General features: G+C 45.3%; 1 protein-coding gene across 3 annotated transcripts; it reads right to left on the bottom strand.

Annotated features, from left to right (window-relative positions):
* Positions 1 to 7,124: 7,124 nt before the first annotated feature.
* Positions 7,125 to 18,422, bottom strand: LOC105464875 (gem nuclear organelle associated protein 6). 3 transcript variants are annotated; one of them, XR_011611624.1, is made up of 4 exons: positions 18,304 to 18,422; positions 17,491 to 17,637; positions 14,812 to 15,289; positions 7,125 to 8,120 (listed from the first exon to the last, which is right to left on the bottom strand). XR_011611624.1 is itself a non-coding variant. In XM_011712983.2 (3 exons), the coding sequence occupies exons 2-3, from the start codon at positions 17,616 to 17,618 to the stop codon at positions 14,917 to 14,919; spliced, it is 501 nt and encodes a 166-aa protein (XP_011711285.1). In that variant the 5' UTR covers positions 17,619 to 17,637; positions 18,304 to 18,422; the 3' UTR covers positions 14,324 to 14,916. The 3 variants fall into 3 exon arrangements, 2 of the variants coding, with proteins under 2 accessions (XP_011711285.1, XP_011711286.1); XM_011712983.2 differs by lacking the exon at positions 7,125 to 8,120 and having other exon boundaries at positions 14,324 to 15,289; XM_011712984.2 differs by lacking the exon at positions 7,125 to 8,120 and having other exon boundaries at positions 14,324 to 15,289; positions 18,324 to 18,412.

The raw sequence follows: 18,422 nt of genomic DNA, 5'->3' as shown, positions 1-18,422 counted from the left end.
GAACTTTGATCTTTATTCTCCTATTTAATATTATCTGAGCAGCTTAATTTAGATAAAACTCTAAGCCTAGCATGTGGATCTGTAGGCATATGGTAATATATGGGCAATGGTTTGAACATGTTCCTAAGAGGTTAACATAAAATAAGATCTTATGGGCCGGACACAGTGCCTCACTCCTGTAATCCCAGCACTTTGGGAGGTCGAGGAGGGCAGATCACCTGAGGTCAGGAGTTCAAGACCAGCCTGGCCAACATTGTGAAAGCCCGTCTCTACTAAAAATACAAAAATTAGCTGGGCGTGGTGGCGCGTGCTTGTAGTCCCAGCTACTCCAGAGGCTGAGGCGGGAGAATCACTTGAACCCAGGAGGTGGAGGTTGCAGTGAGCCAAGATTGCGCCACTGCACTCCAGCCTAGGTGACACAGCAAGACTTCATCTCAGGAAAAAAAGATCTTGTGAAAGCACTTTGTAAAATTAAAATACAGCAAATGTAAGGCATTAAGACTGAGGATGTGGTTTTTCAGGTGCAGCCCAGGCTGGCTCTTTGGGGACTCCAGTCTGTGTTGTGTTTTCTCGATTGCAAGGCCCACAGCGGGTGAACTCGGGGTGTCACACTATTGAGGTTGTCTCGTGGATGTCACTCAGTTGCCACATAAATAATGGATTCCTGGAGGCAACAGAATATGCTCACACTGCATTATGCTTCAACAAGCCTAGGCAGAGGCTGGCTTTTTCCTCCTAAGTCACACGGGAATTAAGCATAATTCCTCCAGCTTATTTTCCCCCACATACAGGGGTAAAGTTTGCTTAAAATACTCAACTAGTTAATAAATACAAGGCTAGTTGTTGTTTTCAGAAGTTAGATCTTGGTCACGAATCTGTGTCAGTCAATACTTGCGTGATCACAGTACAGAGGTGCCCTAAATGGAAACAATATAGAAACAACTCATTCAGTTTGTCGTCAGAGCAATAGTTTCAGACTGTTCCAGAGTGATAGGCTTCTTCTGTGTCTTTTGGTCCCATAAATGTAAAGCGATGGAATGACTGGGTGAACAGCTAACCGCAATGAATTGTTAACATGGAGAGACTTTCTGCTGTTTCTAAGTTCTCACCTCTAAAATTATTTATCAAAGAGATTGGTCTTAGATGGAATTTGTAGCCAATCACTTATACTTAAGGGGCTTTCAAGTCTTATAAGTTTTAATCATTTGTTTTATCAAAGAGCAGAAAAAGGGAGTTCTTTTGGAGAATCACACATGCCCTGTCATTCATGAACCCTCAGGAATTAGAGGAATCAATGTTTCATAAAAAATACAAGACAGCCAGGCACAGTGGCTCACGCCTGTAATCCCAGCACTTGGGGAGGCTGAGGCGGGAGGATTGCTTGAGCCCAAAAGTTTGAGACCAGCCTGGACAACATAGGAAGCCCCGTCTCTACAAAAAATACCAAAAAAAAAAAAATTAGCCAGGCATGGTGGTGTGTGCCTATGATCCCAGCACTTTGGGAGGCTGAGGCGGGAGGATTGCTTGAGCCCAAAAGCTCAAGGCCAGCCTGGACAACATAGGAAGCCCCTGTCTCTACAAAAAATACAAAAAAAAAAAAAAATTACCTAGGCATGGTGCTGTGTGCCTGTAGTCCCAGCTACTTGGGGAGGCTGAGGCAGGAGGATCACCTGGAGCCTAGGAGGTTGAGGCTGCAGTGAGCTGGGATTGTGCCACAGCACTCTAGCCTGGGTGACAGAGCAAGATCCCATCTCAAAAAACCAAACAAACAAAAAAGATACAGGGCAGCAACCCAGACATGAACAACCTGTTCCCCCAGATAGTTCAGCCTCTTTGCCCCATCTAGGCTAGCCCCGGAGCTGCTCCTGAGTCAGTTCATGCCTGGCTAATTGACTAAATAAACCAGGACACAGGGCCCCAACTGAGAGAGCTATGATAAGAGATAGCTTAGAATCTAGTCACCTAGATTTTTTCACCTCTTTGAATTTTTTAGGAGAGAAATGGCAACAAAAACCATTTTGAGGCACTTGTTCGGAAAGCCAACTTCTAAGGGGTGGTCTTAGAAATTCAGCCCAATCTCATAACTACCAGCAATGAAAATCAGCGTTTAGAATGATCCCTGATATGCTACAAACACAATATTGAGAAATCAGGTATAATAATATATAATTGGGCTGGGCACGGTGGCTCATGCTTGTAATCCCAACATTTTGGAAGGCTGAGGTAGGCGGATCACGCGGTCAGGAGTTCGAGACCAGCCTAGCCAATATGGTGAAACCCCGTCTCTACCAAAAATATTTTAGGCCGGGCACGGTGGCTCAAGCCTGTAATCCCAGCACTTTGGGAGGCCGAGACGGGTGGATCACAAGGTCAGGAGATCGAGACCATCCTGGCTAACATGGTGAAACCCTGTCTCTACTAAAAAATACAAAAAACTAGCTGGACGAGGTGGCGGGTGCCTGTAGTCCCAGCTGCTCGGGAGGCTGAGGCAGGAGAATGGCGTAAACCTGGGAGGCGGAGCTTGCAGTGAGCTGAGATCCGGCCACTGCACTCCAGCCTGGGCGACAGAGCGAGACTCCGTCTCAAAAAAAAAAAAAAAAAAAATATATATATATATATATATATATTTATATATATATATATAAATATATATATATATTTTTTTTTTTTTTTAATTAGCCAGGCGTGGTGGTGCACACCTGTTGTCCCAGTTACTCGGGAGGCTGAGGCAGGAGAATCACTTGAACCCAGGAGGCAGGGGTTGCAGTGAGCCGAGATCGCACCACTGCAGTCCAGCCTGGACAACAGAGCAAGACTCTGTCTCAAATAATAATAATGATATATTATTATTTAATAAACATTCTCAGAAAGAGCACATCAGTGAGGTGTTTTAAATTATTCCTTCATACAGAAAATGCAGTTACTGCTACCTCCCCATCCTAGGTTTTACTGAAAATGGCCTGAAGGAATTATTTTTCTTCTATGTTGAATGAATTTATACTATAGAGATTATCCATGTCTGATTTTCTTCTATAGTAATAAAAGACATGAACCTCCTGGTGGACAAAAAGAAAACAATAATAAAAGACAGGATAGCAGCCAAGAAGTTTCCTTTATGTCCTGAGATTCCACTTTGAGCAAGCGTTGCTTCATTCCATCCTTTGGTTTCTCTTTTTTTTTTTTTTTTTTTGAGACAGGGTCTCACTCCGATGCCACTGGAGTGCAGTGGTGTGATCACCGCTCACTGCAGCCTCAACCTCCCTGGGCCCAGGGGATCCTCCTGCCTCAGCCTCCGGAATAGCTGGAACCCAGCTAATTTTTTGTACTTTCTATAGAGTTGGGGTTTCACCATGTTGCCGAGGCTGGTCCATCCTTGAGTTTGAAATGTATTTTAACAACAATGCCTGTTAACCTTTCAAATAAGACTTTATTTGTCCATAGAGATTAACAAATACGGGGCCCTATCCTATACAAAAAGTATAAAGAAGTTTCCTCACCCAGGAGACAATGTAGGCGTTCTTTTATTTTTCTGTTTTTTGAGACAGGGTCTTGCTCTGTAGGCCAGGCTGGAGTGCAGTAGTGCGATCTCTGCCTCTCAGGCTCAAGTGATCCTCCCACTTCAGCCTCCCAAGTAGGTGGGATTACAGGCATGTGCCACCATGCCGGGCTAATTTTTTTTTTTTTTACTTTTAGTAGAGATGGGGTTTTGCTATTGCCTAGACTAGTCTCCAACTCCTGGGCTCAAGCAATCCACCCACCTCTGCCTCCCAAAGTACTGGGATTACAGGCTTGAGCCTCTGTACCCGGCTCAATGTAGTTTTTATTTGTTTTAAACAAATGGTTCTCAAATGGCGGCAGTTTTGAGGGGGCAGGAAACATTTGGCAATGTCCAAAGACATTGTTGGTTTTCACACTTGTGGGGTGGGAGGTGCTACTGGCATCTAGTGCTTAGAGGCCAGGGATGCTGCTAAATATCCCACAAGGCACAGGATACCCAAAGAAAAAATTACTCAGTCCAAAATGTCAATATAACCAAGGTGAAGAAAACCCTGCTTTAAACAAAATGAGATAAGTAATCACTAACAAAGTCTAATAGCTATTAGGTGTAAATTATGTCCACAGACATCTCTGAAAATGAAAATATATTTTGGACTACAGAAAGTGAAAATCTCAGCTGGGTTCAGTGGCTCACACCTGTAATTACCCAGCAGTTTAGGAGGCTGAGGCAGGTGCATCACCTGAGGTCAGGAGCTCGAGACCAGCCTGGCCAACATGGTGAAACTCCGTCTCCACTAAAAATACAAAAAAAAAATTAGCCAGGTGTGGTGGCACACACCTGTAATCCCAGCTACTCAGGAGGCTGGGGCAGGAGAATCGCTTGAACCCCCAGGAGGCAGAGGTTGCAGTGAGCAGAGATCATGCCACTGTACTTCAGCCTGGGCAATAGAGCAAGATTCTGTCTCAAAAAAACTAAAATAAAAATACAGTGAAAATCTCTGCCAAATCAACTCTAATAAACATGTACTGTGTGAATAAGAGCTTGTGTGTACATTGTGTTGTTATGAAGAATTCTGAGTACTTAAGTATTTGAAGAAATTGTATGTACAAATGAGAAAAGCCTGGCGCAGATGAATAGGGATACATTTACTTTAAAAACATGTTCTATCATTAAATTTTGTTTTGGCTTTTTACAAAAAAAATCACTTTTGTTTTGTTTTTGTTTTTGAGATGGAGTCTCGCCCTTGTCACCCAGGTTGGAGTGCAATGGAGTGACCTCAGCTCACTGCAACCTCTGCCTCTCGGATTTAAACAATTCTTTTGCCTCAGACTCCCGAGTAGCTGGGACTACAGGCACCTGCCAGCATGCCTGACTAATTTTTATATTTTTAGTAGAGAGAGAGTTTTACCATGTTGGCCAGGCTGGTCTCAAACTCCTGACCTCAGGTGATCTGCCTACCTCGGCCTCCCAAAGTGCTGGGATTACAGGTGTGAGCCACTGCGCCTGGCCAGAATCACTTATGTTGAAAATGTGAAGACATGACTTGTATGTGAATGCTACTACTGCTAAACCTCTGCACTACAAAATTCAAGTTGTCACACTTAGGCCCACATTAAAATGTTTAAAACACACGCATGCACACACACACACACACACACACTGTTACCTTATCTTTGAACAAAGTCCAACCTAGTCGACTTTGGCCAATATGCCTTTTCTTTTTTTTTTTGAGACGGAGTCTCACTCTGTTGCCCAGGCTGGAGTGCAGTGGCACTATCTTGGCTCACTGCAACCTCCGCCTCCCAGATTAAAGTGATTACCTTGCCTCGGCCTCCTGAGTAGCTGGGACTACAGGTGCCCACCACCACCCCCGGCTAATTTTTTTTGTATTTTTAGGAGAGGCGGGGTTTCACCATGTTGGCCAGGATGGTCTCGATCTCCTGATCTCGTGATCCGCCTGCCTGGCCTCCCAAAGTGCTGAGATTACAGGCGTGAGCCACCGCGCCTGGCCTGTTTTGTTTTAAAGTATATGACTCTAGAGGGCTATGACTATAGAATGGGTTTTTTGTTTGTTAGTTTTCTTTGAGAAAGAGTCTCACTGTGTTGCCCAGGCTGGAGTGCAATGGCATAATCTTAGCTCACTGCAACCTCTGCCTCCTGGGTTCAATCAATTTTCCTGCCTCAGCCTCCTGAGTAGCTGGGATTACAGGCACTCACCACCACACTAATCACCACTTGGCTAATTTTTGTATTTTTAGTAGAGACGGGGTTTTACCATGTTGATCAGGATGGTCTCAAATTCCTGACCTCAGGTGATCCACCCGTCTCAGCCTCCCAAAGTGCTGGGATTACAGGCATGAGCCACCACGCCCGGCTGACTGTACGATGTTTAAAGTGAGGCCTGATTAGAAAATTTAGTTTCTAGGCCCAGTAACCCTTCTCCTATAGTGTGAACTGGAAAAATCCATTTGTTTTAGGACTTGATTATTAGTAAGATTACCAGACAGAAGAACAGCAAAGACATGCGATGCTCCTTAGAAGAGAGATGTCTTTACAAATCAGGAGCCATGCTATAGGATGGGCACCAAGGGACTATCCCATATGGTAAAGAAACTAATCCGCTGATTATAGACCAAGAGCAAAACAATTAGTAATTAGGAACATTTCCTTTAATGCTGCCCTTCTGTCTCTGAAATTCACCTGTGCACCTTCCCATTCAAACTCCAGCTGTAGCTATTACTTCTAGCTCATAAATATTTATACCATCCTTTTTTACAGTAAGCATGACTAAGACTGAATTAACGGAAGCATGCAATCTGATTCGTTAACAAGAAAGCCACCAGGCATGGTGGTTCACGCCTATAATCCCAGCACTTTTGGAGGCCAAGGCAGGCTGATCACCTGAGGTGAGACCAGCCTGACCAACATGGAGAAACCCCATGTATACTAAAAATACAAAATTAGCTGGGCGTGGTGGTGCATGCCTGTAATCCCAGCTATTCAGGAGGCTGAGGCAGGAGAATCGCTTGAACCCAGGAGGCGGAGGTTGCGGTGAGCTGAGATCACGCCATTGCACTCCAGCCTGGGCAACAAGAGTGAAACTCCATCTAAAAAACAAAACAAAAAAAAGCCAATTGTACAGTTTATAACTAACGTTTGCTACTTGGCTAGTTTGAGACCCATATTGGGGTTGCAAAAATGCCCTCCACGTTTATGCTTATAATTTCTTTCCCTCCCTCCTTCCCTCTCTCTCTTTCTTTCTACAGAGTCTTGCTCTGTCGCCCAGACTGGAGTGCTGCGGCACAATCTTGGCTCATTGCAACCTCTGCCCCCCGGGTTCAAGTGATTCTCATGCCTCAGCCTCCTGAGTAGCTGGGATTACACGTGTGCGCCACCATGCCCGGCTAATTTTGTATTTTTTAGTAGAGATGGGGTTTCACCATGTTGGCCCGAACTGCTAACCTCAAGTGACCCACCCGCCTTGGCGTCCCAAAGTGCTGGGATTACAGGTGTGAGTCACTGCACCTGGCCTTAAAATTGCAATTTAACATATTTTAAAGAAGTGTTATGTGTCAGTCACCGTATTAGCAACTCAGAATACAAAGATAAATAGGGATACATGAGAACAGAGAAATAAAGTTTATTTGAATTTTTTTTTTTTTTGAGACGGAGTTTCATTCTGTCATCCAAGTTAGAGTGCAGTGGCGTAATCCTGGCTCACTGCAACCTCCGCCTCCCAGGTTCAAGTTATCTGAATAATTCAATCTGGACCATAATTTAGACTCCAGAAGGGTCTGAAGAGAAGGGTCTATTGAAATTAAAAGGGAGCTAAGAGATTCAACCAAGTCTCTTAATTGTGGTTTTTAAGACTTTCTCAGGTGGGGCTCTGTGGCTCACACCTGTAATCCCAGCACTTTGAGAGGCTGAGCTCAGAAGTTCCAGACAAGCCTGGGAAACATAGTAAGACCCTTCCTCTACATAAAAAAAAAAAAACAAAAAACTTTTTAAATTAACTGGGTGTGGTGGGTGTGCCTGTGGTCCCAGCTACTAGAGAGACTATAGTGGGAGGACTGCTTGAGCCCAGGTGTTCCGTACTAGCCCTGGCAACATAGGGAGACCCTGTCTCTAAAGAAAGAAAAATGTAAAAATTAGCCAGGCTTGGTGGCACCCGTAGTCCCAGCTACTCTGGAGGCGGAGGTGGGAGCCCGGGAGGTAGAGGTTGCAGTGAGCTGGGATCGCGCCACTCCACTCTAGCCTAGGTGATGGAGTGAGACCCTGTCTCCAAAAAAAGAAAACAAAAACAAGAAGCACTGTTAAGAACATACAAATAAATGAGAGAGACTGGGAGACGATATTTGCAAATCACTTATCTTCTTTTTGGAGAGGCATGATGATCTTGGCTCACTGCAACCTCCGCCTCCTGGGTTCAGGCAATTCTCCTGCCTCAGCCTCCCGAGTAGCTGGGACTACAGGCACACACCACCATGCCCAGCTAATTTTTGTATTTTTAGTAGAGACGTGGTTTCACCATGTTGGCCAGGATGATCTCGATCTCTTGACCTTGTGATGTGCCCACCTCGGCCTCCCAAAGTGCTGGGATTACAGGCATGAGCCGCTGCGCCTGGCCAATAAATACCCAATTTTAAAAATGAGTGCCTTCCTGGAAGAAGTTGCAAAAAAATTTTTTAAAGGGCAAAATATCTCAATAAACGTTTCACCAAAGAAGATAAACAAATAGTTTAACATGCGCATGAAAAGATGCTCAATATCCTTAGTCACTAGGGAAATGCAAAACAAAACCACAAGGAGATACTGCTTCACAACCTAACTAGAATGGCTGTCACCAAAAACACAGGCTGGGTGCGGTTAGTGCCTCAAGCCTATAATCCCAGCACTTTGGGAGGTTGAGGAGGGAGGGTCATTTGAGCCCAGGGTGGGCAGCACAACCAGACCTCCTCTTTACTACAAAAAAAAAAAAAAAATTAGCCCCACGTGGTGGACTGCACCTGGAGGCGGGATTGCTTGAACCTAGGCGGTCAAGGCGGCAGTGACCTATGATTTTGCCATTAAACTCCAACACCTGTGACAGAGCCAGACCCTGTATCAAAAATTAATTAATTAAAAATAAAAAAGTCAGTAAAGTCTAAGTAATCACAATTTTATTTAAAAATATATGGGCTGGGTGCAGTGGCTCACGCCTGTAATCCCAGTACTTTGGGAGGTCGAGGCAGTCGGATCACCAGAAGTGAAGAGTTTAAGACCAGTCTGACCTACATAGAGAAACCCCATCTGTACTAAAAAAAAGTACAAAACTTAGCCGGGCGTGGTGGCGCATGCCTGTAATCCCAACTACTCGGGAGGCTGAGGCAGGAGAATCGCTTGAGAATCACTTGAACCCGGGAGGTGGAGGTTGTGGTAAGCCGAGATCGCGCCATTGCACTCCAGCCTGGGCAACAAGAGCAAAACTCGATCTCAAAAAAATAAAGACTACAGAAACAAAGAAAAAAGTATATACATTGATTACAATTACCTAAAAGTCTTTAAAGGATTATAAAGTAATGTGCTAAAGCGAAAAACATGTATGGGTATTAGAATAATTTTATTTTTGCTTGAAAAAACACTTAATGGGGGCCGGGTGTGGTGGCTCACGCCTGTAACCCCAGAACTTTGGGAGGCCGAGGTGGGTGGATCCGGAGTTTTAGACCACCGTAGCCAACTTGGTGAAACCCCGTCTCTACTAAAAACACAAAAAATTAGCTGGGCATGGTGGTCCAGGCCTGTACTCCCAGGTACTCAGGAGGCTGAGGCAGGAGGATCACTTGAACCTGGAAGGCAGAGATCGCAGTGAGCCAAGATCGTGCCACTGCACTCCAGCCTGGGTGACAGAGCAAGACATTGACTCTTAAAAAAAAAAAAAAAAAAGTGAAATTTTTATCAATTCTCAGCAAATTAAAACAATTGATTGAATGTTTTAAATGCCACTTAAAAAAAAAGTGCATGGAAAAATCAACTTCAGTATCTTTAGAAGAAAAAAGTGGATTTAGGAAATCAGATGAAAAGGGGATGGTGAGAAATCAGTGCAAAGATTGGAAACTTTGCTTCCAAGGAGAAAAAAATACACTGTGGAAGTTGAAACAGCCTTTTATTTTAAAAAGTATTCTTGATAATGTGTTCAAAGACTGCCCTGGCTACCACCCAGAACTGGCAGTAAATGGAGCCAGCTTTGGGGAGGAATCTCCCTCTAGGGAATCTGGAATCACAGGTGCTGACAGCCCAAAGGAGGAACTGGAAACAGGTGAGTGAAACTCCTGGGGAGACTCTTAGCTGAGGAACTAGCTAGGGAAACTCCCTAAGCATGAAGGTTTCTATGGCAGATCAGGATCACTTACCCTTTCAAGCACTCTGGTTTTGTTTGCAGGCAAATTGTTTACACAATCAGGGGACTCAGTTGCCAGGAAACAGTCAATGTCCCCAGCTCATTAGTTTGATGGCAAATAAATCTACCAATATCAAGGCACCAGGCCTGGTCCCTGAGCCAAGATCAAGTCCAACTGATGCTGTGGATTATTTCCTACATGGTTTTTTGTTTCTTTTTTTTGAGACAGAGTCTCGTTCTGTTGCCCAGGCTGGAGTACGTACAATCTCGGCTCACTACAACCTCTGCCTCCCAGATTCAAGCGAGTGCCTCAGCCTCATGAGTAGCTGGGATTATAGACGCATACGACCACACCCAGCCAATTTTTTTAGTAGATACAGGGTTTCACCATATTGCCCAGGCTGGTCGCGAATCCTAGCCTCAAGTGATCGGCCCGCCTTGGCCTCCCAAAGTGCTGGGATTACAGGTGTGAGCCACTATGCCTGGCTGGCTTCTTCCTTTTCAAAGGCCTCCCTCATCTTATCAGAATCATTTCCATGCTGACTTCAGTCTGTTCATATTCCCCTTCTATTTGCTTTCTGAAGACATCCCAGGGTTTGAACAGGAGAGTCTTAGTGACTAGGAGAAAGGCTATGTGTGCTAAATTTTGCTTTCAGGATCATGGAACTTTGAAGTTGCCAGGGAGGAACTTTCTGTTCCCCTAAAGTTTCTGAACTGCTTCTGCAAGTGTGGTCTGGGAATGGTAACATCATTATCTGGGACTTTGCTGGAAATGCAAATTCCTGGGTCCCAACTAGAACTACTGAATCAGAATCTATTGGGAGGAGGGTCCAGCAATCTGTTTTGAAAAGCCCTACAGCTGATTCTGATGCTTACCAAAGTGCAGGAAGCACTGCGCTATACCAACTTGTTATTAGACAACTATGCAGGAAAATAGCTGTGTTATCAGACTGTATTCAAAGGCCCTGAAGCCTAAATATTTGCTGATTCTGATATTTGCTAAAGTGCAAGAAGCACTGGGCTATACCATCTTGTTATTAGACAACTATGCAGGCAAATAGCTATGTTATCAGGGCCTGTATTCAAAGGCCCTGAAGCCTAAATATTTTTAAATATTTCTTTTTTTTTTTTTTTTTGAGACAGAGTCTCACTCTGTCGCCCAGGCTGGAGTGCAGTGGCCGCATCTCAGCTCACTGCAAGCTCCGCCTCCCGGGTCTACGCCATTCTCCTGCCTCAGCCTCCCGAGTAGCTGGGACTACAGGCGCCCGCCACCTCACCCGGCTAGTTTTTTGTATTTTTTAGTAGAGACGGGGTTTCACCGTATTAGCCAGGCTGGTCTCGATCTCCTGACCTTGTGATCCGCCCGTCTCAGCCTCCCAAAGTGCTGGGATTACAGGCTTGAGCCACCGCGCCCGGCCTTTAAAATATTTCTTACAGCTGGATGTGGTAGCTCACACCTATAATCCCAGCACTTTGGGAGGCCAAGGTGGATTACTTGAGCCCAGGAGTTGAAGACAAGCCTGGGCAACATATCAAGACCCTCTTTGAAAAAAAAAAAAAAAAAAAAAAAGCTGGGCACGGAGGCTCTCATGCCTGTAATCCCAGCACTTTGGGAGGCCACGGCAGGCAGATCATGAGGTCAGGAGTTCGAGACCAGCCTGGTCAACATGGTGAAACCCGTCTCTACAGAAAATACAAACATTAGCTGGGCATGGTGATAAGTGCCTGATAATCCCAGCTACTGGGGAGGCTGAGGCAGGAGAATGGCTTGAACTCAGGAGGCAGAGGTTGCAGTGAGCCGAGATCATGCCACTGCACTCCAGCCTGAATGACAGAGCAAGACTGTCTCAAAAAAAAAAAAGAAACACAAAAAACAGCGGGGCGTGGTGGCTCATACCTGTAATCCCAGCACTTTGGGAGGCTGAGGCGGATGGATCACCTGAGGTCAGGAGTTTGAGACCAGCCTGACCACCATGGAGAAACCCCGTCTCTACTAAAAAAATACAAAATTAGTGGGGCGCGGTGGCACATGCCTGTAATCCCAGCTACTCGGGAGGCTGAGAAAGTTGAATCACTTGAACCCGGAGGCAGAGGTTGTGGCGAGCCAAGACTGTACTATTGCACTCCAGCCTGGGGAACAAGAGTGAAACGCTGTCTCAAAAACCAAAACAAAAACTCCACAAAAAAACAGAAAACTGTAATTCAATAGGTAATGCTGTGTTCCAATAATTTTTTTTTTTTTTTTTTGAGATGGAGTCTCGCTCTGTCGCCCAGGCTGAAATGCAGTGGCATGATCTTGGCCCACTGCAACCTCCACCTCCCGGGTTCAAGTGATTTTCCTGCCTCAGCCTCCTGAGTAGCTGGGACTACAGGTGCGTGCCACCACACCTGGCTAATTTTTTATATTTTTAGTAGAGATGGGGTTTCACCATATTGGCTAGGCTGGTCTTGAACTTCTGACCTCGTGATCCGCCCGCCTCAGCCTCCCAAAGTGCTGGGATTACAGGTGTGAGCCACCGTGCCTGGCCATAAATTTTTATTAACAAATATTGGCAGCAGGCAGAATTTGGCCAGAGCCCACAGTTTGCAGACTCCTGTCCTAGGGAGTCAGGAGCTCAAAGTTCTTATCTGATGTGGAAACTTTGGGGCCATTCTAGACATGCACCTGAAAAGACTCCCAAAGTAACGGGTACTTTTCTTTCGTTTTTTCTTTTTTTTTTCTTTTCTTTTTTTTCTTTTGAGATGGACTCTCACTGTGTTGCCCAGGCTGGAGTGCAGTGCTGTGAGCTCGGCTCACTGCAACCTCTGTCTCCTGGGTTCAGGTGATTCTCCTGCCTCAGCCTCCTGAGTAGCTGGGCTTAACAGGTGCGCAACACCACAAACAGCTAATTTTTGTGTTTTTAGTAGAGACAGGGTTTCACCATGTTGGTCAGGATGGTCTCTATCTCTTGACCTCAAGATCCACACCCTCGGCCTCCCAGAGTGCTAGGATTACGGGCATGAGCCACAGCACCCAGCCTATATAACAGGTACCTTTTTTTTTTTTTTTTTTTTTTGAGACGGAGTCTCGCTCTGTTGCCCAGGCTGGAGTGCAGTGGCGCAATCTCGGCTCACTGCAAGCTCCGCCTCCCGGGTTCACGCCATTCTCCTGCCTCAGCCTCCCGAGTAGCTGGGACTACAGGCGCCCACAACCGCGCCCGGCTAATTTTTTGTATTTTTAGTAGAGACGGGGTTTTGTATTTTTAGTAGAGACGGGGTTTCACCGTGGTCTCGATCTCCTGACCTTGTGATCCGCCCGCCTCGGCCTCCCAAAGTGCTGGGATTACAGGCGTGAGCCACCGCGCCCGGCCTTTTTTTCCTTTGAGATGAAGTTTCACTCTTGTTGCCCAGGCTGGAGTGCAATGAGGTGATCTCAGCTAACCACAACCTCTGCCTCCTGGGTTCAAGCAATTCTCCTACCTCAGCCTCCCGAATAGCTGGGATTACAGGCATGTGTCACCACACCCGGCTAATTTTGTATTTTTAGTAGAGACAGAGTTTCTCCATGCTGGTCAGGCTGGTCTCAAACTCCCGACTTCAGGTGATCCACCTGCCTCAGCCTCCCAAAGTGCTGGGATTACAGGCGTGAGCCACCGCACCTGGCCTGTAACAGGTACCTTTCTAATCCAGAACCTCCGTACAGAGTCCTGGCCTCTCACTGGCTTTCAAGGGGGTAGGGTTAAGTGTAGGTAAAGTATGCTTCCTGCATTCTCTTTCCTCAGTAAAGCTTGAACCAGAGAATGGAGACTATAGGCAGAAAGCATTGTAAGTCTGAAGACTGAGTTGAATCTAGTAGGCAAAATAACTGGATTGAGTTCAGCAGCAAAATATCTTGTCACTTTAACCTTTTTTCTCAGAACTATTATCAGGTAATGGTCACTTTAAAGGCTTTGAAAGTCAGCTGGGCGGGGTGGCTCAGGCCTGTAATCCTAGCACTTTGGGAGGCCAAGGCGGGTGGATCACTTGAGGCCAGGAGTTCAAAACCAGCCTGACCAACATTGTGAAACCCTGTCTCTACTAAAAACACAAAAAAGTTAGCCAGGCATGGTGGCATGCGCCTGTAATCCCAGCTAATCAGGAGGCCGAGGCAAGAGAATCACATGAACCCGGGAGATGGAGGCTGCAGTGAGTAGAGATCACGCCACTGCACTTCAGCCTGGGTGACAGAGCAAGACTCCACCTCAAAATAAATAAATAAATAAATAAGGCTTTGAAAGTTAAGGCTTACATTTTATTAGTAGTCAAAACTTTCAAGTTTCAACCAAAAAAGGGCAGTCTTGATTCAAAAACTATTTCATCATGACACCAAAATAAAAGACAAATTCTAAAATAAATAAAAAATTAAAAAATAAAAGACAAATCTTTTAAAAACAGACACATATAGTTAGTGAGGAGACTTAACAAGACCGTGATCTTACCATAATTTTATATTGAATCTAACATGTTACATTTTTTTCCAAATGCTTTCCTTGCCTAACAAAAATGGGGTGTAACCCCATCACAAGAAAAGACCCATACAGGTGAAACCCCATGTCTACTAACATACAAAAAATTAGCCGGGTGTGGTTGTGGGCGCCTGTAATCCCAGCTACTCAGAGGCTGAGGCAGGGGAATCGCTTGAACCTGGGAGGCAGAGGTTGCAGTAAGCCGAGATCGCACCACTGCACTCCAGCCTGGCGACAGAGCGAAACTCCATCTCAAAAAAAAGAAAAAAGAAAAGACCCATACAATTCTGAAGTCCCTGTGCTAATTTTATTGCATGGGATGCTATCCTTGCCCTAGTTCATTAATTTCCCAAGGAAATTAGCACTTATAACCCGCTCCTTTGATTTTACCAAAACAAAGAATTACACACACACACACACACACACACACACACACACACAGAGTCATGTACCTTTAAAGTCCTACAATCGGATGATGAACTTAACATTCAAAATATTTTATGAGGGATAAAAAATAGTCTTTTTCTATCAGTGTGTTCACACTTCCTGGCCTCTCATTAGGAAGCTGTAAGATGTCCTTCAATAAGATCCTGAACACGAGACAGAATAATCTCATTAGAGCTGCTGCAATTTTCTGGACCATATGGTGGGTCTATAGTCAGGACCCCAGCCACACAGAGAGTCCTTGGAGAATCTCCCTGTTCAGTGATGGGGATGTGGTTCTTCTCAAGCCATTTCTTTAGGCTGTTCTTTCTCTCTTCCAGATCCTCTGGGCTGTACGCTTTGCAGTCTCCAGACGTGAACAAATGCATCAGCTTCTCCCTCATTCTATGGTCCCCTTCATTCACAGTTTCAACAGTCTGCACTGCATGTCCCATAATTCCGGTCACAGACATGCTGCCATCTTCAAGGAAGTTCACAAGGACGATACTTTGGAGGAAAAGTAAGTTCAGAGGCATCATCAACCCAAGTAGGTCACTAAAATAATAGATGACACTCTACTCTGTTTGAAATTAATCCTGTCACCAACGAATGCTTCCATTTATTCAACAAACATTCACTAAGGATTCTAAATATGTAAACTTTTTGCCCAGCCTACAGCCAATCATTGTGGGATACAATTAAAGGACTAAACAAGAGTTATGAATGCCTTAAATGTGTATTAGAAAAGAAGGCAGGATAGCCAGGCGTGGTGGCTCACACCTGTAATCCCAGCACTTTGGGAGGCCGAAGCAGGTGGATCATGAGGTCAGGAGTTCAAGACCAGTCTCTGGCCAAGATGGTGAAACCCAATCTCTACTAAAAATACGAATATTAGCCGGGCGTGATGGCAGGCACCTGTAATCCCAGCTACTTGGGAGGCTGAGGCAGAGAATTGCTTGAACCTGGGAGGCGGAGGTTATAATGAGCCGAGGTCACGACACTGCACTTCAGCCTGGGCAACAGAGCAGGACTCCATCTCGGGGGGGGAAAAAAAAAAAAAAAAAGAAGGCAGGGTAGACTTAACTTTTAGAGTTAAAAAAACAATAACTAGGCTGGGCACAGTGGCTCACACCTGTAATCCCAGCACTTTGGGAGGACAAGACGGGCAAATCACTTGAGGTCAGGAGTTCAAGACCAGCTTGGCCAACATGGTGAAACCCCATCTCTACTAAAAATACAAAAATTAGTTGGGTGTGGTGGCACATGTCTGTAATCACAGCTACTCGGGAGGCTGAGGCAGGAGAATCACTTGAATCCGGGAAGCAGAGACTGCAGTGAGCCGAGATGGAGCCATTAAACTCCAGCCTGGGTGACAGAAAAAGGCTCTGTCTCCAAAAAAAAAAAAAAAAAAAAAAAAAAAAAAAGGCCAGGTGAGGTGGCTCACGCCTATAATCCCAACACTTTGGTTGGGAGGTCAGGCAGGCGGATCACAGGATCACAAGGATCGCAAGGTCGGGAGATGGAGACCACCCTGGCTACCATGGTGAAACCCCATCTGTACTAAAAATATGTGCCTGTAATCCCGCCACTTAGGAGGCTGAGGCGGGAGAATCACTTGAACCGGGGAGGTGGAGGTTGCAGTGAGCTGAGATCATGCCACTGCACTCCAGCCTGGGCAACACAGCGAGACTCCATCTCAAAAAAAAAAAGTTTTTGTGGTTACATTTATTTAAAGTCCTTATCTTTTAGGAGATATAGTGAAGTATATATAAACAAAATTATAGGCTGGGGACAGTGGCTCAAGCCTATAATCCTAGCACTTTGGGAGGCCAAGGTGGGCAGATCACCTGAGGTCAGGAGTTCAAGACCAGCCTGGCCAACATAGCAAAACCCCATTTCTACTAAAAATACAAAAAATTAGTGGGGCATGTTGGCGCATGCGTGTAACCCCAGCTACTCGGGAGGCTGAGGCACAAGAATCGCTTGAACCTGGGAGGTGGAAGTTGCAGTGAGCCAAGATCACACCACTGTACCACTCCAGCCTGGGCAACAGAATGAGACTTCATCCCCCCCTGCAAAAAAAAAAAAAATACATATATATATATACACACACACACACATATATATATGTGTATGTGTGTGTGTATATATATGTGTGTATATGTGTGTGTGTGTGTGTATATATATATATACGGTAAGAATAATTTCTATGCCCCATTTCTATGAAGTTGCCTGGTCTGAAAATGTAATCTATAGTCGGAACAGCATTTAGATTCAAAGGCAGTTAAGTTCTCATATGTAGGCTGGGTACAGTGACTCAGTCTGTAATGCCAGCACTCTAGGAGGCTAAGGCGGGCAGATCCTTGGAGCTCAGGAGTTTGAGACCAACCTGGGCAACACGGCAAAACCCCGTCTCTACAAAAAATACAAAAATTAGACGTGGTGGCAAATGCCTGTAGTCCCAGCTACTCGGGAGGCTGAGGCAGGAGAATCGATCGCTTGAACCTGCGAGACAGAGGTTACAGAAAGCCGAGATCTCGCCACTGCATTCCAGCCTGGGTGACAGTGAGACCCTGTCTCAAACAAACAAAAAATTCTTAGATGAAAGTATTAATAATTAGCCTTTCATTTATCTGCTTTGTTTGTCTATAACATACAGGTAGCACAAAGGGGTGTCAAGATTTCAGGCAAGTAGGATGCATACTCACTTGGCAGAGACTGGGTCTGTAGTTAAAACCCATCCTTTATACTCATTCTTCTCACTGGCTGTCACTCGGACCTCTTTGTAAATGTAATCTTGCCATTCTAAGGGGCCTTTCTTCATCCATTCACTCATGATTGCCACCTGTCTAGGTCTGAAACAACCACCAGTGCTGGTTAATATATGTTCCACCTAAGCAAATGTCTTATCCCTAATCTCCATCCTATCCTAGAGACAGAGAACATCTGTGATTTGCCTCAAGTTCGTAATAAGTTACTTAACACAATTAATTATTAATGCATGTACTGATAGGAACTCATACTATAGTTGGGGAAAAGAACACGTGTAAAGGCTGCTTGAGAATTTTTGTTTCTCAGGAAAATAGTTAATATGTACAATTCGGCCTAAAGCAGAGGGGACACCAATTTGCCGCGGGTGCAGTCTGAGGAAATTCACCCAGCACATATCTATTCCGGTGTACAACCACATTCCAAATCGCTTTAACTCTGGCCTGCAGATGATGCTCAAACCCTTCAACTCTGCTTTTCCTTCCATCGACCAAAGGACTTCGTCCCACTCAACTGAAGCAGAGAACTCTCCTGATATCCACCCACGCGTTCTCTGGCTCTGTGTCTCCGCTGGATCCCGCCATCGAGAGGCACCCCCGATTTATGACAACTGTCCTTAAAATTTGTTTGAAGGATGCACAAACGAGGGGGCAGCGGCCAGAGCTCTAGAGCTTAGATTTCTGGTCCTGTCCTGCAGCCACACGACACCTAAGGCTGTACTCAAAACCAAGTGGTACTTAACGTTTAAGTACCTGACAAACGAGAAAAATACCGGTTAAAAAACTCCTTGCAACACTGGGTACTCAGCAACCACGCTTTGAGGAAGGACCGTTGAGAGGAGCCCGCCTGAGACCAGCATGCTTTGCGCCGA

The sequence above is a fragment of the Macaca nemestrina genome, chromosome 13 (assembly GCF_043159975.1).
Source record: "Macaca nemestrina isolate mMacNem1 chromosome 13, mMacNem.hap1, whole genome shotgun sequence".
Taxonomy (NCBI): domain Eukaryota; kingdom Metazoa; phylum Chordata; class Mammalia; order Primates; family Cercopithecidae; genus Macaca; species Macaca nemestrina.
This window is presented reverse-complemented; position numbering and strand designations above follow the sequence as displayed.